This window comes from Peromyscus maniculatus, chromosome 11 (assembly GCF_049852395.1).
Source record: "Peromyscus maniculatus bairdii isolate BWxNUB_F1_BW_parent chromosome 11, HU_Pman_BW_mat_3.1, whole genome shotgun sequence".
Classification (NCBI taxonomy): Eukaryota; Metazoa; Chordata; class Mammalia; order Rodentia; family Cricetidae; genus Peromyscus; species Peromyscus maniculatus.
In genome coordinates this window covers 44,992,247-45,013,495 of record NC_134862.1, presented here as the reverse complement: position 1 = coordinate 45,013,495, position 21,249 = coordinate 44,992,247, and the positions used below count along the sequence as shown (strand labels likewise).

General features: G+C 52.9%; 2 protein-coding genes across 3 annotated transcripts in view; one reads left to right on the top strand and one right to left on the bottom strand.

Annotated features, from left to right (window-relative positions):
• The first annotated feature begins 422 nt into the window (after window positions 1-422).
• Shisa4 (shisa family member 4) lies at window positions 423-4,325 on the top strand. 2 transcript variants are annotated; one of them, XM_006982440.4, is made up of 5 exons: window positions 423-991; window positions 1,360-1,531; window positions 2,514-2,647; window positions 3,424-3,591; window positions 3,807-4,325. In XM_006982440.4, the coding sequence occupies exons 1-5, from the start codon at window positions 919-921 to the stop codon at window positions 3,851-3,853; spliced, it is 594 nt and encodes a 197-aa protein (XP_006982502.1). In that variant the 5' UTR covers window positions 423-918; the 3' UTR covers window positions 3,854-4,325. The 2 variants fall into 2 exon arrangements, with proteins under 2 accessions (XP_006982502.1, XP_076403619.1); XM_076547504.1 differs by lacking the exon at window positions 1,360-1,531 and having other exon boundaries at window positions 663-991.
• A 5,093-nt stretch (window positions 4,326-9,418) lies between these two features.
• The window catches only part of Lmod1 (leiomodin 1), a 41,926-nt gene continuing 30,095 nt past the window's right edge, over window positions 9,419-21,249 (bottom strand). Inside the window, exons 2-3 of the mRNA XM_006982442.4 lie at window positions 11,191-12,699; window positions 9,419-10,187 (exon numbers count right to left, since the gene is read on the bottom strand). Coding sequence (XP_006982504.1) covers window positions 10,161-10,187; window positions 11,191-12,699 — 1,536 coding nt within the window. The 3' untranslated portion in view covers window positions 9,419-10,160. The remainder of the gene's footprint in view (window positions 10,188-11,190; window positions 12,700-21,249) is intronic.

The following is a 21,249-nucleotide window of genomic DNA, read 5'->3' as shown; positions in this document are numbered from 1 at the left end:
GGCCATGACCTCTGAGTACTGTCACAACTCTCCGTGAGTTTGAAAAGGTAGAGTGACTTTCCCTACCTCGAGACTGTCCACCTGTAATTAACCTGTGTTGACTCTGACAGCTAATGCCCTATTTCTGCAGGCTTGCCCCATGAAGAAAAAGCTTTCCACTGCTAAGTGTTTAACAGGATGGGTCCCAAGTGGCCGGGGCCACCCCGACGGGTGAGGAGTGAGGCTATAGTTGGAGAGCTGTCCATTCAGAAGGGGAAGGTGCAGCTGCCAGGGCCCAGGCCTGTGGGCACCGACAGGGACAAAAGCTGCTCTGAACCTCCTCTCAATGGGTGCCTGTTTCTAGGAATGGGGGCAGGGTGGCCCTGCCCCTCTCCTCCCCCTGCAGGACGTCCAAGACTGGACACTAGAGCAGAGGAAGGCCCACACAAGGGAAGGTGCAGCCCATGCCCCTCCAGGGTTGGCCCATGAGCTGGACATTAGGAGGTGGCACCAGGCTCAGTTTCTGGGGGCTGGGATAATGATTGGTCTCAGGAGAGGGGCGGGCGTAGGGCACACAGCAGGGCCTCCCTGACCGCAGTGCCCAGCTGTTGGCTGTTCCCTTAAGGGCTCAGACTGGAGGAGTCACTGCACTCACTGTCGGTGACAGGGAGAGCAGGGTTGTTCCCTGGGGTGAGGGGCGCCCTCCCAACTGGTGCTGAGGCTGGGTGGGCGTCGCTGGTGGGCAGACCCCTGGGCGGGGCCTGGGCAGGGTTACTGCGGGCGGGGCGATGGTCCCGCCCCGCCCCGAGGAGGCGGGAGAGAAGCCAGAGCCTGGCCTCGGGCTGGGCGGTGCTGCAGCTCCCGCCGGCCGGCTTCGTCCAGCTTTGTCCTGCGGCCCCTTTTCCAGGCGGTCCTGGCCGCGCCCAGCCCCCTCCTGTCATGCCGCCCGCGGGGCCCCGCGGGGCCGCGCCGCTGGCTGCTGTGGTCCTGCTGGTGCTGGGGACTCCTCTGGGTAAGGGATGGGGAGCTACACGGGATGGGTGGGGTGGGGCGGGATCGGGGAGGGGTTAAAGGGACCGGGGCCGTGTCCCTGGAGACTATCCTTGGGCTATCCTCTGGCTGTCCATGCTCCCTCCCGAGACACTTCACGGGTGCTCCTGGAGCAGCAAGAAAGGGCGCTGGGAGGTCAGGCAGTGAGAACCTGACCCCAGGCGTGGGGGTTCAGCTTCAGGGACAGGGGGATTTCTAGAGCTTCGAGGCCGAGCCCGTCAGGGTGGAAACAAAAGTGAGCTTTCAGCTTCTCAAGGCAGTGGGTCTGAGGTTGGCCAGAACTGAACTGGACCGGTGTCCACCGGGCACCCAAACCCCTGCCCGCTGCAGCGCTAGCGAGCGAAGACTGCTTGTGGTATCTGGACCGGAATGGCTCCTGGCATCCGGGATTTGACTGCGAGTTCTTCACCTTCTGCTGCGGGACCTGCTACCAGCGGTACTGCTGCAGGGATCTGACCTTACTCATCACCGAGAGACAGCAGAAACACTGTCTGGCCTTCAGGTGGGCTGTGGACTCCCACTCCGCCCCCTCTCCAGAGGCGTCCCGCTGCCTCCGGTGCCCACCTCCACATTCTTAGCTGAAGGAGTCACCAGGACTCCAAATGGTGACAGAGCTGACTGGTTGGTGTTAGTTACCATGGGCTTTGCCTGGGTTGTTTGCAGAGGCTTTCTGGATCCTGGCAGGTCCTGGGAGGGGGTCACACCCGGTTAACACTCAAGCTGCAAAGTGGCTTTGTAGAAGCTCTGGTAAGAGGGTGCGAAGACTGGGATTTGGTTCCCCGGCCAGCTTCTTGCAAGCAATGTGATCTTCCTGAGACACTTGTGCTCTGTGGATCACCGTTACCTTTTTAAAGAATATGGAAGTTGCTAGCCAGGCCTGGTGGTTTGCACCTGTAATCCCAGCACTCAGGAGGCTGGGGATCACCATGAGTTCCAGACCAGTCTGGGCTACAAAGTGAAACAGTTGCCCAAATTAAAGGTTTTGTTACTCCTCCCCACCCTCCCCCACCCCAGCCTGGTGCTGAGGTTGGATTTAGGTCCTCATACATCCCAACACCTGCTTCTATTAAGCTACACTCCTAGCCCCCAAATGAGTGGGTTTCAAACTTTTTTTTAAGGGAGCTGCAAACACATAAAACAGATATAAGGGGAAATGTCAAGTGAGATTTGGCCCTACATTATTTCAAAAGCCCCTTTGGGGCTAACACATTTTAAACCTAACCAATTAAATTGTAGATGTAAAAGCAGGGGTAGGTGGGCGCACTACAAATCCCAGCATGCTTCATACCAGCTAGCCAGAGAGCATAGCCTCCTGGGAAGTAGAGGTCTCTAAACTCTTACTAAACAGTATGGGCAGAATTAATCTCACGAGGAACCCCAAGTCTTAGTGTGCTGTGGCTCCCTGCTGGCCAGGAGTTGGAACCAGCACAGTGAGGACTTCCTCTGAGGGTTGGAAGGTGAGAGGACCTGTTTTCTGTCTAAAGTCCCAAGACCATCGCAGGCATCGCCTCTGCCGTAATCCTCTTTGTTGCTGTGGTTGCCACGACCATCTGCTGCTTCCTCTGTTCCTGTTGCTACCTGTACCGAAGGCGCCAGCAGCTCCAGAGCCCATTTGAAGGTATGCACAGTATCAGGCAAGATGAGCCTGAGACGGGCTGGGCCCATTCCTGGGATGGGTACCACAGGGCTTGAGGACTGGTGAATTCTCTAGTAGAGAGTGTTTCTGTGTGCCTGCACATACCACCCGGGAATGTGTGCAAGTGAACCCTTGAGTAATGGACTGTGTCCAGGCTTGTATGGGAACATGTGATTGTGCCCTTGTATGAGCACTCAGTCGTACATGGGAGTGTGTCTGTTGATGGTAAGTGGGCCGTAGGTATGAGCATGCCTGTGGCTGAGTATGTGGGGTGAGGTCTGTAGTAGTGAACATTCACTGGATGTGTTCCAGTACTTTGGATGTGTATTTGAGTGTTGCGTTTAACTGTCCAAGCCTGATAAACATGGAAACGCTGACACCATATGGGAGATCAGTGTGGGAGGGAGAGACTGGAGGAGGACCCTCTTAGTGGCAGCTGTGCTGGATTTCAAGATACCAGCCTCTGTAGCTGCCCATTTTTTACCCAAGTGGGATATTCCCCAGGCTAGACTCTGCCTTCTGAGGGCTCTGAAACCTGCTGAGGGGAACAAGCTTGGTCGACACAGACCGACCCACATAGGCACATACATAGCTCTCTGTTCAACTCTGGGCAAGCAAGCTCTGGGAGGCAAAGGCCACAAGTGGCTACCCAGGAGCCTGCCAGGCAGTTGCCAGGGTGCTTACCTTGGTTTCCTGGACAGGAGGAGGTTTCCATGGGAGCTGGGTGTTTAGAATGCTAATCCTTGTCTCTCTTCTAGGCCAGGAGATTCCAATGACAGGCATCCCAATGCAGCCAGTATACCAATATGCCCCGGACCCCAAAGCTGGTCCTGCACCTCCACAGCCTGGTTTCATGTACCCACCTAGTGGTCCTGCTCCTCAGTATCCTCTCTACCCAGCTGGGCCCCCAATCTACAACCCTGCAGGTGAGTGCACAGCCTGGAATCCTTGTTCCTGCTTGTCCCCACCCCTTGCTCCAGGGCCTCCCTTACCTCTCTCGCTGGTAGATTCCTTTTCCCAGGCACCTTCCATTTCTCCTTGGAAACTTCTAGGCATCTCTTCCCATGGAACCTGCATACCATGAAGGGGGGAGGGTGCCCCTGTGCCCCACTGACCCTCATCCTGTCTCCTTGGTTTTCAGCTCCTCCTCCCTACATGCCACCACAGCCCTCTTATCCAGGAGCCTGAAGAAACAGCTGTGACTCTGCTATCCCTTCCATGATGCCGTTTTTTTTTGGGAGAGTCCCCATTCTGTACCTGCATCCAGCCCTGGGGGTGGGCATGGGTCTTCTAGTCACCAGGCCCCAGATCAAGCCAAGTCTTGGGCCCTCCTGGGGACAGAGCCCCAGAGAAGTGGAGCGTGAGCTGAGCTGGAACCAGGCCGTCAACGATGGATGGGTGGGAAGGGATGGCTTGGGATTCGTGAGCTATTTTACTGGGAGACAGGGAGTAAGGGGAGAGCCCGGGTCACGGCCTCTGTTGTCAGTGGTTCCTCTGCTCCCAGGATCCCAATCAGAAAGGTTGGGCCCCTCCTATTTGCCCTCTTTGGGCTGAGGTGGAGACAGTGGGGGGCTCTATCAACAGCTGGCCACAGCCCTTCCCTCTGGCTGCCCCACTGGCCAGAACTCAGGCCAGCTGGATTAAAGCTGTAACGGTGTAACTCCTGTCAGTGGAATCATTGGCCCCGTTTACCCCTTGTCTTAACCCTGCCTTCTACTGAACCCAGACCGTTGCCTGCTCCCCATTCCACAGCAGGGGAGGGCAGCACCAGAGGGAACAGAGTTCCACCCTCAGCCCCATCCTCGGCAGAACCCCCGAGGATGCTTGGGGTGTTTTCCAAAGCAAGTGAGGTAGCCAGACAGAGGGTACTCATCAGCGTTTCAGGCCAGGCCTCTGGGACAGCTGAGGCACTACCAGCTAGCTATACAAAGGCACCCGTCCATCCAAGTACACTTAGATTCAAATTTGGCTCTCACCACTGTCCTACCTTGAGCATTGCCTCTGACTGTCTCCAAAGCCCAGTGCCTCCGTCCGTAGAATGGGAGAGACATCGGTCAGAAAGATGATATACAGTGGAATCCAAACTATGAATCTGTTCTTCCTTCCTGATCGGAGGCCCAGGGCCAGGAGCCAAGGGGAGAGATGTGGCCACCCAACAGACTGGTGTGAAGTGCTCCTGTCAACTGCTTGATCTTCATGGCTGCTAAGGTGTCAGGTCCTTCGGGCCCATATCAGGGCCCCAGGGAAGCTAGGCATAAGGATTGTGAAGGCTGCCTAGAAGAGGGGACCTGGGAGTGGCGGTGGGTGTACAGAGCTGTCTGCCCATCTCCCCTTGTTCTGATAATGAAGATATAGTCTTCGTGCTCTGCTCTCAAGACATCTGCTGGCAGATGCAGGAAAGGAAATCCCATCGTTTTGAAGTTTGCCAATACTGGGGATGGGACGTGGGGCCTCAGGCAGGACAGTTAAGCATTCTGCTCCTAAGATACACCCCCAAAACAGTTTTAATAGTTTTGACTCAAGTAGGGAGACTGTCCCCTTCTCCCAGTTCCCTAAGTTCAGCCCTATTTTTAACCACCCTCAAGAACGCTAGCCCAGTGCAGCCTCTGGCTTCTGGCTTCCAGCAGCCCTCTAGGTTCTAGGTAGGGACACTGTGCTCATCATGTCCCCGGGGCCCTCCAGCCACATGCCCAGGGGGGCATTACCTCTCCTACATAACCTAGAAGGCGGGAGCTGTGGGGCCTGGGTCATAGACTCCCCTGGGCAGAGGTCTGCTTCTGAGTGAATTCACAGCTTCCCTCTTCTCAGTGAAATCAAGGGGCACAGGAATTTGCCCCCTGAACACGAACCTTGTCACAGAGGGGTAGCTGACACCACTGGGGACAATCCTAGGCCCACAGCGACAACTTCACTTTCTCTTTGAGGGTAGGGAAAGAGGTGGAGCTGGTAGGCACAGCGGTTCCTCCATTACACTTAGAAGACTATCTCTGCCCAGAAGCTGAGAAGGTGAGAGGTAAAGGAGAAGGTGTCCGAGATTTGGGGAGAAATGATGTTAATGTATGTAGAGCCCTAACAGAATTCATGGTCCTTGCGTCAACAATCTGGGACCACCGACAAGTTGCTCTGTAGTACAGGGTGGGAGGTGGGTTTGCAGCAGTCGGAGCTGCAGGTGGAGAAAGGCTATCTCCAGTTAACACAGCAAAGCACTGGCCCTAAGAATTCTGAGAAGAGCCGGGCAGTGGTGGCGCACGATTTAATCCCAGCACTCGGGAGGCAGAGGCAGGCAGATCTCTGTGAGTTCCAGGCTAGCCTGGGTTACAGAGTGAGTTCCAGGAAAGGTGCAAAACTACACAGAGAAACCCTGTCTCAAAAAAAAAAAAAAAGAAAAGAAAAGAAAAAAAAAAAAAGAAAGAAAATCTTCCAGTGTAGGGAGACGGAGGAGTCAGCAGAGTTCCATCACATACTGGAGTTCTTTCAATGAGGATAGCATTCCACCCCACCCCCACCCCCCAATACTAATTTCCAGTCTGCTGTATGTGTGTTGTTGGAGAAAAAAACAGCCCAGCAAGACCCAAGGGAGCCTAGAGAAGGGCCGTACCTGCCCCTCTCCATCACTTAGCACCCTTAAAAACCAACAGACAGCTCTGTAAGACGAGAGCTGTTGGAGGAGGTGACAGTGGCCCCTAAGAACTAGGGGACTTGCCGGGCATGGTGATGCACACCTTTAATCCCAGCACTGGAGAGAAAAAGGCAGGTGGGTCTGTGAGTTCAAGACCAGCCTGGTATACAGAGTGAGTTCCAGGACAGCCAGGGCTACACAGAGAAACGCTGCATTAAGAAAAAAAAAAAAAAAAGAACTAGGGACCCCAGTGATGTAAGTGGGGTCTTGCCAGGCTAGGAGGAAACACGGAACAGCCTGAGGGCTGGTCTAGGACATCTAGTTGGAGAGGAGGAGTTTTTATACAAAAACACCGGCCTATAACTGCATAGGTGAGGCCCCGGGCTTGGTCCTCAGCTGAAACCCATGCAAACCCAGACAAACATGGACCTGTTCAGGTGTGGATGTTCATCTGGGGTGAGGGTGGCAGAGCTCCACGGGATTCGTAGGCGTTTGGGTGGCTAGGGTAAAGATAACATGGGTATACAGTGGAGCCAATGGAAAGGCTACGGAAGAAAGAGGAAGGGCGGTAGTTGGGTAGAAGGGAGGTACCTAGGCAAGCAGACACTTCCGGAGGGGAAATGAAGAAAGGGGAGAAGGGATGGAGGCCTGGAGAAGGGAGTTCCAGAAGCGGAGAAAGCTTTTGGGCAAGATACGCCGCGCGCGCGCACACATGCACACACGGGTCCTAATCCTGACTTCCAGGCTAATTTCAGCTGGATAGCATCTGATGGCATGGCAGGGGTGGCGACTGTGCTCGGTACTCCAGGTAGTGACAGGAGAACTTAGTTTTCCAGAAAAGCGTGGTCTCGAGTGAGTGGCCCGTGTCCAGATCTTAGTTCTCAACAGTGACCAAGTGAGCGTGGAGATGCCCTGCTCCACCCTGGAGACCTGGAGCCTTCTGATTGCCATAGCTCATCACATGTTGTCTCCTGTGACAGCAAGTGGGATGAGAACCTTGGCAACCTCCTCCAGGACCTACACATGGCCAGCGCCAGACAGACCTTTGTCCTAGCTTTGGTGGCTCCTGGCAAGGGAAAGTGGAGCGAAGTGAGAGCAGGAGAAGGAATTTCTCGGTTTGGGAACAACAGACATGGAATAGAACTCCGGAAAGAACACGGGAAGAACACGGGAGATGATGCCCAGGAGGCTGCTGGGAGAGGCGGAGGTCAAGTGTCTCCTCCCTACTCTCAAGGGAGACCTGGAGTTGAGTCCGGATCCACTAACTTGAATGAATCATTTGCTTCCTTTGAACCTTTTTCCCCCCTGTAAAATGTAGATGCTGGTTACTAGTTCTGGCCCTCCTCGGTTTTAGGAAGGAAAAACCCGCCAGACGCGTGACTGCGGTTGGGCTGCGGCGGGCGGACGGCGGGACGCGTGGAGCGGGCAGAAACGCTTCTGCGCATCCCGCAGGTCCTGAGCGCAAGCTTCCGCCCCGCACCTCGCTCAACGCCCGGGCGCCGCACCGAAAGTCGCGTAGGGTGGGGCCATCGTCCCTTCTCACCCTCTGGCCTTCTCCCCTGACCTCCCCTGCCGCCAGCTCCAGGTCCAAACTTTAGGCTGCTCTGAAGAGCAGGAGAGCCTGGGACGCAGTTTGCCTCGAGGTGGCGCTGCGCTCCCACCATCGGCTGTAAACGCACACCGAAATGATTACATCATCCCAGGCCGAGAGGGCTCTGGGAGGAGGTAGGGAGCGGCTACACCCCACACACACTCCCACCCGCCAGCTTAATCGTGTTTTCATTTAGGTGAAAAAAAAAATAAATAACGGTGCAAAGGTGAAAGGTTCTGAAGGACACTTTAAGGCTGGATATATATATGCTAGGTTATATACATATATGTATACACACACACACACACACACACACACACACACACACACACAAAAGCTAGGTTAGCTGGTTCTGTTTGGCCTCCAGTGCCATTGTGAAACACTATCACCAGTCCATTTTTCAGCGGCAGAGAGGAGCGGAGACCTCAGTCCTGCCTCTTATTAGCCATGTGCGCATGCTCCCATAACTAATTCTGCGTGCAAAACAGTGAGGCTATTGGCATCCACAGCACAGCTCAAAGGCCAGCAGAAGGCACCCATAAGCACCTAGCTAGTGCCCTGTACCCATCAGGTGCAAGCTCGTGGGCTTGGCTCCAAATCACACCCTTTGGGAGCCGAAAGCCAGCGCTGATTTCTCTCCGCCCCTGGAACAACCTATTACTTAAGCAGCAGATGGGTTGGGGAAGAACGGGGTCCGAGTGGACCCTGGGATATGAGCTGTCTCTCTTTCATTTAAGCCAGACCTAGAACAGCTGTCCTGCTTCCACGGGGAGGTAGGATCCCACTCATTCCAACTACTTTGCTCTCCACTACTGAGGCCAAACACAAACAACAACAACAACAAAAAAAAAAAAAAAAAAAAAATGGAGGCAGAGAAGCTGTCTGAGACCAAGAACCAAGGTGGCAGTTTCCTGGTGCCAGTTATCTTCAGGCAGGTAAAGGTCAGAAAGAAGCTTTTGTTGTGAGGGCAGTGTTGGGGACAGAACCCGACGCCCCATCTAACAACTGAGCTTCACCCCAACTGGAACAGCGGTGGCTGTGGGGCTCTGCCTCCAGCTGGAGCACACTGGCGACGAACAGGCACCTCTGGCCCTCAGCCACACTGGTGCTGGTGCTGCTGCCCCTCACTGAGTCACTCAGATTCTCTGACTGTGCCTTCCTTGGCCTATAACTGCTGGGAAGAGCTGGCCCTGAGCCCACGAAGAGTCACAGAATCATCATCCTTGAACGTGCCTAATATAGACATCCCAGGGCCCTGTGCGCCTCTCAGCCCCGTCTCCCCCGAGAACAGCTCTGGGCATAGATACGAGGCAGAGAGACTGGCGGAGGAACAGACCTGGGACACCAGGTCAGGAGGTTGTCTCCTGAGGAGTTCAGGCATCCCCCCCATACTGCCCTTTCTGCAGAGGTACACAGACTCCAGGCTGATGTCCACGGAATACCTTGAACGCTTTGGCAGAGACCCTGAGCTTTTGGAGGGCCGGGGAACCTGGAGCAAACAGCAGAAGCATTAACACATGAAAAAAAGGCGAGGCCTAGCCACTCGCAGCTAAAGGTTTGAATATATTATCAAAATCTTATGGAAAAAAAAAAAACAGATATAGAGCTATTTATACAGCAGCAGGTGGTGTGAAGAAAACGTCTGCTTTGGCATCAACCCTTCATGCCCAGCTGGTGTCTGACCCTCCACTCCCATCTGGAACCTACTCTCTCAGGCACCTCCAACCATGCCTACTGCCTAGGCACAGCAGGTGAAGGGGTTGTGGCATCCTCAGCTCTCCTGCTCTGCCCTCGGACCCCCATGCCCTCCATCCTTCGACCACTGTCCCAGAGAGCTCCACTGCCACTGGCCCGGCAGCGTTCCCCCAAGGGCTCCTCAGAGGTCTGAATCCTGGCCCTGGAGGCGGTAAGGCTGGGGTGGCTGTGTGGTCGGTCCCTGGGAGACATCTTTTCTGCATCATAAGCCTTTGGCGGCATGCCGGCTACAGGGGCTCTGCCGGCCCCGCCTTCTCTGGGACGGTGCCTTAAAGGACTCCTCTTGTCCAGAAACTTCAGCTCCGGGTTTCAAAAGCAATTTTTGGAGAGCCCCAGAGACGAGAAAAGGAAAGCGAGAAGAGACCGAGGTGTCTGTCTTCCCTCGAGCGCGGCCCAGGTCTCGAGCTCTCCCATGGTGGACAGAGGCAACTGTAACAGCTCAGCCAGGGTGGGGTGGTGGGGGTCGGTGTAGCCCTGGTACGAGAGTCCGGGCGGACATGGCGTTGGCACCAGTGCCTGGCTGCCTGGTCCTATTGAAGCAGCTTGGGCACCTCCACCTGTAAGGCAAGGCAGAGATGAGTTAGCTCGGAGAGTCCAACAGGGCTCCCTAGAGTTTAACTCGCTTTCCTTTCTTGCAAAAGGGGTGCATCCCAAACCTCTCGGTGTGAATGTATGAGCCAGGGACAGCGAGGGAACGTTTTCCCTTTCTGTGAAAACCAGGTGTCAGCACGTAGCCTCTGGATTACAGCTGGGTTCTTTTTATGTTTAGCCTTTAGTCACACATGATAATGGGGGTATCAGGGTATCCTGATTAGGATATTCAGTCAGGGTATCCTGATTAGGGTATCCAGTCAGGAAGACAAATGACTCTGGACTCTGTCACTCAAGGGGGACTTCCAAAGAGACAGGGATGTGAGAATCAAGAGATCCAGAGGCTGGGGACCGAAGAGATGGCTCAGCGATTAAGAGCCCTGGCTATTCTTCCAAAGATCCTGAGTTCAATTCCCAGCAACCACATGGTGGCTCACAACCATCTATAATGAGATCTGGTGCCCTCTTCTGGCCTGCAGACAGAACACTGTATAAATAATAAGTAAGTAAGTCTGAGAGAGAGAGAGAGAGAGAGAGAGAGAGAGAGAGAGAGAGAGAGAGAGAGAGAGAGAGAGAGAGAGAGAGAGATCCAGAGGCAGTCATGTGTCTAAGACACTGGTCATTTAAAGTAGACTCTCCCAAGGGTGATCTCTAGGATAGACTAGCCTGTGGACTTGGGTTGATCCTGAGAGTGAATAGAACCAAAATTGGGAAGAAAAAAAAATGGGGGTCACATCTCCTCTATTCCTAGGGGATTGCAGGTTTGATCACAGGTGGAAGAGGCAGGAGTGTGAAGTGGGAGGCCAGAGGAAGAATCTCAAAGGAAGCAAGGGCCTTGCCTCTAAGAGAGGTGAAGTGGCCCGGCAGCCGGACATGGACTCCTTGGCGCCCTCCGTGCCCTCCGTACCCTCCCATCTCCCACAAGCCTAGGACTGTCCTGGCCCCACAACCGTGCCCACCATCACTCGCCTTCTTCAGCTGCTTAAGGTTGCTGGAACGGATGGCAGCCAGGAGCTGGTCACGTGAGTTCTTCTCCTGGGCGGGGATTCCTTTGTCTCCCATCTTCCTCTGGGTAGCTGGCGAGAGTGAGTTCTTTAGGTTCTCCATGATAAGGGGTGGGGCCAAGGGAGGGGGCGGGGGAGGCGGGGCTGCTGGAGCACCCCCTTTCTTAGGCGAGTTCTTTGGAGCCGGCTTTGGAGATGGCTGGGGTGAAGGTTTGGGGGAGCCCTTGGCCAGAGCCCCAACCTTGGGTACCTCGAGCCGGTCTTTCTTCTCTCCGCTGGCTCCCTGGGCCTGTTTTTGCTCCTGCAGCCGTTTCTGCCGCTGCTTGTCCATGTTGCGGCTAAGCAGATTGGTGACCGTCATCCGGGGCCCGGCCAGCTCAAAATGGTAGCCCAGCTTGAGCAGGGTCGTGTTCTCCTTGAGCAGCTTGGCGATCTCCATCTCAGTCTTCCCTCCGCAGATGTGCCTCTGGTTGTGAAAACGCAGCTCTGTCAGCGTGTTGTTCTGGAGGAGGGCCCGGAAGATGGCCAGGATGCCTTTGCCGGTGATGTGATTGGAGTCCAGGTTGAGGCTGGTGATGGTCTTATTGGCCTTGAGCATGATGGCAATGGCGAAGGCCACGTGGTCGTCGGCCCGCGTATTGGCCAAGGCGAACACCTTGACCACAGTGTTGAACTCCAAGGCCTCGGTGAAGCGGACCAGGATTTCATTGGTGATGCAGTCTGAGTTGTTGACATTCACCTCGGTCATCTCTGGGTCGTTGTTCTTCACTCGCTCCAGAGGTTCATCAAATATGCTGGGAGTCGCTTCCTCCTCCGCCCGGGCTGGCCCTTCAGAGGGCTTGCTGGGGCCACTAGGGGCCTGCTTCTCTGGGGCTTTGGCCTTGCTCTCTTCCCTGACTTCCTTACCAGGTCGGTTCTCTTCCTTCTTAACCTTTTCATCTTCCTTTCTCGAGTCTCTGTCCCCACTTCCTTTCTGCACCCCCTCATCCTCTGGTTTCTGGTCTGTGCTCTCGCTCGGCCTCTTCGGCCTCTCGTCCTCCTTTCGGGAGCCTGGGCTCCTGCTCCCCGTCGTCAGCTTCTCCTCCTCTTTCTTACTGGGCTCCTCCACCTCCTCTCTCTTCTTGTCTTTGTCTCTGCTCAGGGCTGCGTTCCTGACACTCCCGCTCTTCTCCTCTTCCTTCCTCGGCGCTGGGGTCCTCTCTTCTCTGCCGTCCTTCCCGGCCTCCTTCCTGTCCACCGCAGCCCTGACCCGGCCCTTGTCAATGCCCCTGATGATCTTCTCCTCTTTGGGCTTCTCACCCGCTCTGCCATCAGCCTCCTCTCGGTCCCTGGAGAGGCTTTTCTTCAAAACACCCTTCTTGGGCTCCTTGCCCAGGTCTGAGTCCTGTCTGGGGCCTGGGGCCTTTCGGCTGGCATCGCTGCCCCTTTCCTCTCCGTTCTTGGCATCTGCCCTCCTCTCTACTTGCTTGCTGTCCTAAGAATTCAGAAAAGAAAAATAAACATGCCGAGCTGGTTACGGAGGGAGGGGAGGGGAGGGGCCGTGGGGACCAGCCAGGAGGGCTTGTGTAAGTGCCCTTGAGTCTCTGAAGGACATTTGATCCCGGGGAGATCCACAGCCTGCCTCTGTTAAGTTCTGCAGTGGCAAGACTGGGTTCTGGCCTCAGAGAGTGGACTGATGTCAGACTCCTGGCCTCCGTGTGTGAATGAACACCTGCAGAGAGAGTCCAGCTCCTCCACAGAACATTCTTAGACCTTTTCTGTCATGGGTGAATAATTCAGAGCTTCCTGCTACACACATGGTAAACTGAGGCAAAGGAGAAGAACAGCACATTCTAGGACTGTTTTCTTTACAGTGTTGAATGCTTATCAGTATAGATTTGTTTCCTTTTTTTTTTTTTTTTTAAGACTTATTTGTTGGGCTGGAGAGATGGCTTGGGGGTTTAAAACACTGATTGTTCTTCTAGAAGACCTAGGTTGAATTCTCAGCACCCACATGGAGGCTAACAACCATAACTTCAGATGCTCTTCTCTGGTTTCCTTGGGTACCAGGCATGTGAGTGGCACCCAGACATACATGCAGGCAAAATGCCTATCACATAAATTACAATGAAATATTTTTGACAGAGATTTATTTTTATAGTTTCTATGTGTGTTTGCCTGAACGTTTGTATGTACACCACATGCCTGCAGTTTTCACAGCGGCCAGAAGAGGGCATGGGATCCCATGGAACTGGAGTCAAAGATGATTGTGAGTATACATGTGGGTGTTGGGGCCCCCACCTTGCTCCTTTGCAAGAACAGCAAGTGCCCCCCCCCTTTTTTTTTTTTTTGGACAGGAGCAGTGGTTGGATTTTGAGACAGAGTCTGACAATGTAGCTCTAGCTGGCCTGTAACTTGCTATGTAGATCAGACTGGCCTTGAACTCATAGAGATCCATCTGCTACTACTTCCCAAGTGCTAGGAGTAAAAATATGCACCACTATGCCTGGCCAAGAACACCAAGTGCCCTTAACTACTGAGCCATTTCTCCAGTCCCAATTTTTTTTTTTTTGTTTGTTTGTTTGTTTTTATCGAGACAGGGTTTCTCTGTGTAGCTTTGCACCTTTCCTGGAACTCACTCGGTAGTCCAGGTTGGCCTCGAACTCACAATGATCCACCTGGCTCTGCCTCCCGAGTCCTGGGATTAAAGGCATGCGCCACCACCACCTGGCCCCAATTTTATTTTATAATATACATTAAGGAGGCCAGCAAGATGGCTCAGCAGGCAAAGGGACTTGCCATGCAAGCCTGATAATCTTTTTTTTAAGATTTATTTATTTATTATGTACACAGAAGAGGGAGCCAGATCTCATTACAGATGGTTGTGAGCCACCATGTAGGTGCTGGGAATTGAACTCAGGACCTCTGGAATAACAGTCAGTGCTCTTAACCTCTGAGCCATCTCTCCAGCCCCCCTGATAATCTTTTAATCCCCAGATCCCATGGTGAAGAAAACCAGTTCCCAAAAGTTGTTCTCTGACCATGTGCACACACACACACACAATAATAATAATAATAATAATAGTATTAAATTAAATACATTTAAATATCAATTATCTGTAGATGGAAGGTTTCTCTGGTCCTGCAAAAAAAAAAAAAAAAAAAAAAAAAATCCAAGGACAGAGAAAGGCAGAGTCTGGAGAGACGCCAGCCTAACACCCAAGGAATAACATGCCAGCAGACCGGTAAGCCATGGAACATGTGGCAAAACAAAGATTAATAGAAATGGGTTAAGTTATAAGAGCTGGCTAGTGAGAAGCCTGCCATAGGCCACATAATTGGTAAGTAATGTTAAGCCTTTGAGTGATTATTTCATAAGTGGCTGCAGAACCGCAGGGCCGGGCAAAACCGGAGAAACCGTCCGACTACAGTTATCTGACTCCTCGAGTGTTTGGCAGGCCTTGTATTTATTCTGCATTTATGATGAGTGCTTCATGTCCTTCATTCTAAACCCAGTCCTGCTCCCTAGGGGAGTCAAGGGCTTTGGATAGTGAATCTTGTAAGTGTGTGCACGAGTGTGTATGTGTGTTGCTAAAGATCAAACCTAGGGCCTTCCACATGCTAGGTAAGTACTCTTACCACCAAGCTACACCCTCAGCCAAAGCCAATACATTTGCAAAAGGGGGGAAATGTTGGAATGATCAACATAGTGTCGCTAACATTTTATTTTACCAACAAAGGATATTTCTAAATTTTATTCTCTCTACCATTGAATGAATGTATATGCACATATGTATGTGTGTATACATATACATACATATATATATATATATATATATATATATCCTTGAAATAAAGAGGAACTAATTTATTAGACATAATAGCTGTACCTTTCCATCAAATGTGTGTCTTTTTTAACAATTCACAGTTCTGTTGTCTTTATTGTTTAGTAAGAACTTTGATAGGGCCAAGCATGGTGGTGGCACATGCCTCTAGTTTCAGTAATAGGGAGGCAGAGGCAGGCAAATCTGAGTTTGAGGCCAGCCTGGTCTACATAGTGAATTCCAGGCTATCCAGGGCTACATAGTGAGACCCTGTATTTAAAACAAACAAACAAACAAAAAAAAAAAAAAAAAAAAAAAAAACTTTGCCAGGGACAGCCCACTGTGGGCAGCCTGCCGCAGTGGACTCTAGGATTTCGTGACTCCACTGTGACTACAGATGCTGTGATGTCGCTTGGAGAGGCCCCCAGATGGAATCAGCTGAAGATGGTAGAGGCTTGAGTGTTCCAGGCAGCACAGGCCACCCAGCACCTCTACAGAGCCCTTCTTTCTCCCTCTAAAGCAGTAATTCTCACCCTTCCTGATGCTGCGACCCTTTAAGACAGTTCCCCATGTTGTGTGACCCCCAACCCTAAAGTTAGTTTCACTGCTACTTCATAACTATAATTTTGCTACTGTTATGAACTGTATGTAAACATCTGCATTTTCTGATGATCTTTGTTGACCCTTGTGACAGGGATGTTTGACCCCCAGAGCTCAAGACCCACAGGTTGAGAACCGCTGCTCTGCAGAGCTGCAAGTCTGTTCCTATTTGCACAGTCCTTGTTTTTCACTCCTACTGGAGTAAGAGAAGAAGCAGCAGCTTGCCTCCGAGGAGACAGGCCGTTTGGCTAACACCTAGAGTGGAGAGCCCGGAGCACCTGGGCTGCTAAGGGATGCTTGTAAGGTCCTTTCCTGCAGTTTGTTTTGTTTGTTTGTTTGTTTGTTTTGTTTTTGTTTTTCAAGACGGGGTTTCTCTATGTAGCTTTGCACCTTTCCTGGAACTCACTCTGTAGCCCAGGCTGGCTTTGAACTCACAGAGATCCGCCTGCCTCTGCCTCCCGAGTGCTGGGATTAAAGGCGTGCGCCACCCCCCCACCCCCCCACCCCACCCCCCGGCCTCCTGCAGTTTTTCTTTTCATTTTTAATATGAAGAGACCAGGAAGAGCTGCTTTCTTTCAGGTGAGTCCACCTGGGTATAGGAAGAAGGGAGGGCAGGGTTTGGAAGAGCAACACTCCATGGCACCCTTTAGCATGCAGGCCTTCCTTACCCCCACCCTCCCCAGAGGGGAAAGAGAAGAAGTTGATCCTACAGAAACAGTTCGTGCCTACATTACAGACACCACACTAGGGACCAGCCCTGGGTTCCTTGGCTTCTCTCTCTGCCACAATCACAATAGGCAGGCCAGGGCTTGAGGCCTGGAAGACAAGGCCTTGGACTGCGCCCCTTTCAACCTTAAGCCCAGAGGGTACACTGTACCGAGTGTCACGGGAGCTGTTGCTGGAACTGAGGCAGAGAGCCCCCGGTTCCTAGGAAGCTGGGTTTGCTCCATCGGTTTACCTGGAACAGCTTTCCTTGATAAACACCTCTTTAGAGCAGCCTGGGGATCACTTCCCCCACCCTGTCTCACCAGGCCCACAATGCCTCCCTCTCAGTGTGGGAACATGGTAGAGAGCACTGGCTGAGACCTCGTCTTGAGCAAAGCTCTGGAGGTCAGGCCCGGGACAGGCCGGTTACCTTCCTTTCTTCCTCTAGTACCCAGATGTGCCCATCCATTGCGCACTGCTCATCCACCTCTCCAGAATGCCCAAATGGCTTGGCTCACAGGCTTGGCTCAAAGGAGGCTGAGGTCCACAGACCAACTGGGCTGGGCAGGCTTAGGCAAAACCGGCTCAGGCCCAACGGTCTCATCAGCAGCCATCAAGTCCCTGCAACAGTATCTGGCCTTTCCCATTAGCGATCAAGGCTTCCTGCCCTGCCGGCTCCATCCATACTCTCCTCGCCTGAGTGCCACACCACCCACAGAGCCCCTCACACACATCACCCCCACCTCCCACCCCTACAGACCCAGGCTCCTCCTACTCCGAAACCCCAATCGAAAAATTGATCTCTACATTTTAACCTTCTCTCTTCCCAGACCTCACATTCCAACCTCTCCCCTTTGACCTCCTCAGGCACCAGCTGTCACTCCTCCAGTTATACCCCCTGAGGGTCTAGGTTGACTAAGATCTACCTAGAGGTGTGCCAACACTTTAAAAAGAACCAAATGTAAAAGAGGCTGAGTGGGGGTGGGGCAACGTTGATTAATCACTGCTTTCCTCCAAATAGCCAGGAATGAATGGGGCTGTGGCGAGTTGGAGCAAGCTCAGCCCTGGGAGCTCAGACCTTGCCTTAAAAGGCGACAGAGCACAGACTGCTCCCAGGCCTGGGATTTTGTAGAATCCAGCTCCTTGCACATAGCCAAGCCTCCTCCTCTACGCTTATCTAGAGGGAGTCTGGATTGCCTGCTTGCTTTTGTTTTTAGGATTAGTGGTGTGTATCCTAATGGCCTCCCCGGGTTATTTTTGCCAGCCCTGGCTGTCTCTAGACCTTACCTGACCTTTCATCATTTATAGCGAAAGGAGTTTAGGTTAAATGTAACAAAGAACTAGAGGACGAAGGTCCATCAGCCTTCAGATGAGGATCTAGCTAATATGATTGTTCCCTCTGGGAAAAGCTTAAAGGTTACAGGAAGCCCAGCGGGGTGGGTCTGGAGTCTAGAGTCAGGCACAGAGACTAGGCTATGGGAAGGGTGACCTGTGGAGAAACCTCCGGTGGCCTGTGACACATGACAGGACCCCTCCCGGGGTTAGAGGTGAGAAGCAACTCCTCACCTGTTTCCCCCAGGCCTATGGTCATGTGATGGTGTCCTACTTGCTAAAAGCCCTAGGGACTTCAGTGACCAAAACACAGCATTGTCTCCATCACCAGACCAGACCCTCTTGAAGCTACTTCCTGTGGGGTCATATCTGATCCCAAAGAAGCTGCCATGTGAACAGTTCCTGTGCCAACAGAGGAGAAAAGAGAAAAGGGAAGAGGGTGGGACGGGAGGGGAGAGGGAGAGGAAGAGAGATCCTTAGCTGTGATCCCACTGCTTCCAACTCATTTCCAGTGCCAACAAATGAGAACAGAGGGGAGAGGAGAAGAGGTTTGTCTAGTTCAAAGTCCCATAGACATAAGAGCTCACTGAAGGCAAGAGCTAAGGGCTCTGTGTGCTGTGGACCCGTTAGTCAGGCTAAGCCTGTCCTAACCGTCTCTTTCTTCACCTGATGATGAGCAGTCTCCCCTGGAGTCTCCTGGGCCCCAGACAGCTATGAGGAGTGAAGAGCTAGTTTGTAGACGGCCCCTGGAGAGCTGCCCATAGGAAGACTGGAAGGGAATGAATTGTCTTTGCTTATGGGACGCCTGTAATGACGGTCCTCCTCAGCTGTGATCCCACTGCCCCCAAGTCAGGTGCATTTGTTTCTTCCCCAAAGTAAGTCTGAGGTGACCCTGTTTCATAGGTGCAATGCCACTCTTACTGCATTTCTAGAATCTGGAAGGCCCCGGAAGTCTTTCCAACTGGAGGCAACCAGATTGCCTCAGCCTGAGCTCCAGACTGGGGAGGTGACTCTGGGTGCCCCATTTTGTCTTTGTTGGATTCTTTCCCGGCCTTCACAATGTTGGTGTTGACCTTGGTGGTCTGTGGAGTTCATACACGGCCCAGGCAGCCTCAGTGTGTGGGGATCTAGAGCTGGGCAGGCTTCCTCCAGGATCAAGGCTGGTTTTTACCAGGAAAGCAAGAGAAGCAGGTGTCTCCTGGTCCTGCTTCCAGATTGCAAACCCCACCTATCCATGCTGAATTCTCAGAACTCAAAATCTCGGTCCCTTGCTTTTCCTAGGAAGCCACCCTGCCCTACTCCCCCGAGATGCCCCATGACCTCCCAGTAGAAGCCCTCAAAGCTGCCAGTGTCATCTGTTTGCAGAAGGGAGGGCAGAGAGGAACCGGCCACCAGTCCCTTGGGAGGACAGCTCCTTGTCCAGCTGTGGTGAGGGGCAGAACAGACAGCCCAGCCAGGGCTGGTGGGGATGAAGGGAATGAACTCCCTCCGGGTTCCTGCCTCATTCTGCCTGGAGTGACAATAAAGATTCCAGATTCTCCTGAAGAGAGACTGCCATCTAGGGACTGTAGTATTCCGGGCACATAGCAGCGCCTCTGTGCCTTGGTGGTCTGTGGGGAATGGCCCTGCTCTGAGGCAGCTCATGACACAGATCTGTCAAGTATTGCTACTGTCTAGAAAGCCTCTGGCTCCCTTCGGCACTGTCAGGAAAACTCCAGATTGTTCTAGAAATGTTCTGTCTTTAGAGGTGTGGAAGCCCATTGGTTCTGCACACAGGTGGCCTGTGTGCAAACCCCAGCCCTGCTTCTACAGACTTGTGTGCCCTCTGGACCCCCTGCCCCATGCACAGCAGAGCTGACCCCTTGGGGTTCCTCACCTAGCTGTTTGCTGGGGCCAGGACTCAGACCAAGCTCCCCTGCTAAGAAGGGCTGGAATAGGAGACACAATGTGAGCTCTGGGACCCTTAGGAAAAGTGCTTACTGGAGTCAAGTGTGGTGGTGCAGCCTTTAATCCCAGCACTTAGGAGACAGAGGCAGGTGGGTCTCTGTGAGTTTAAGGTCAGCCTGGTCTACAGAGTGAGTGTCAAGAAACCCTGTCTCAAATTAAGAAGAAAAAAGAAAGAATGATGGTGTCATTAAGGTCCTGTTCCTTGTCCTACTTGAGACCTTTTGTCCCCTTTACTTAGTGTTTTAGGATGTACAGAGTAGGTAAAGTTGAGCACTTCCTCAATGGACAGGGAATTACAATTTGAACTTTCCCATGGAAAAAGAAACGACTATATCTCAGATGACCAGAGCCTACCTGGAGGAGAAGTTGGCCCCCCAACTGTACAGCGAGCCCTGTGAGAATTAGGGCCTAAAACAGAATTCCTCACATGGACCTGAAGGCTTTGTCTTCCTCTGCTGTGGGATTTTCTCATAGTGTCTTTTTCTTCTCACAGGCTTTTTCTCACAGTGTAGCTGAGGATAACCTTGAACTTCTGATCTCCCCCCCCACCTCTATCTCCGGAATGCTAGAACTGCTGGAGTGCTTTACCGCATCTGGCTCAGGGTGTGGTGTGGATCAAATCCAGGGTCTTGCGCATACGGGGCAAGCACTCTATCAACTGAACTACAGCCCCAGCCCCTCCAGTACATTCTGAACATACAGAGGACTCTGTGCCTCTGGAGCTCTCAGCCCCTGGCCAAGACAGGAAGGGGTATGAGATACCCAGCAAGGCCCTTGCACAGCCTAAAAGCTCCTTGAGTACTTCTTGGTGGTGACAACCCAGTGCACCATCCTCAGAGGGTCCTCAGGAGACCGTCAGAAATGGAGGTGTCAGGCTCAGAAAGACCCTCCGCACGTGACCCTTCCACACCAGAGATTAGCTGGTACCCTTGCCAGCCCTGTTCCCACCCTGGGCACCTGGTTGGGAGACACCAACACTGGGAAGGTCGGCTCCCTCATCCCCAAAGGCATCAGTCCTTTGAACATAGCTTTTCAAATGCTCAGGGCTTCAGAAGGATCATGTTGGACCCAGGGAAGCCTGCCTACATGGTAAGCTTTGAGCTAAGAGGCCAGGCAGGCATGGTATATATGGAATGAGTGAGTGGTCAGGAGACTGTATTATCCATCTTTTTTAAGGTTCTGGGAATGGAACCCAGGGGTTTAAAAGGTAAAAGCTTTATCACTGAGTTACTACCCCAGTCCAGATCACACCACCACCTGCCCAGGGCAATCACAGCTAAGAACAGCTGTGACCCTTCTGGAATCCCAGTGTACGGCTGTGGTCAGCCCACCTGAGCAACAGGGTCTCGGCTCTGTGGATGGAGGTAAATGAGGCACAAATCTCTGTGGAGCATTGGGATGCTGCAGGAACGTGACCCTCAGATGCTCTGGGGGGAGCGGGGACACTGTATTGGATGGTTTTGTGTGTCAACTTGACACAAGATAGAGTCATCAGAGAGGAAGGAGCCTCAGCTGAGGAAACACCTTGAGATCCAGCTGTAAGGCATTTTCTCATTTAGTGATCCATCGGGGAGGGCCCAGCCCATGGTGGGTGCTGCCATCCCAGGGCTGCTGGTCCTGGGTTCTATAAGATGGAA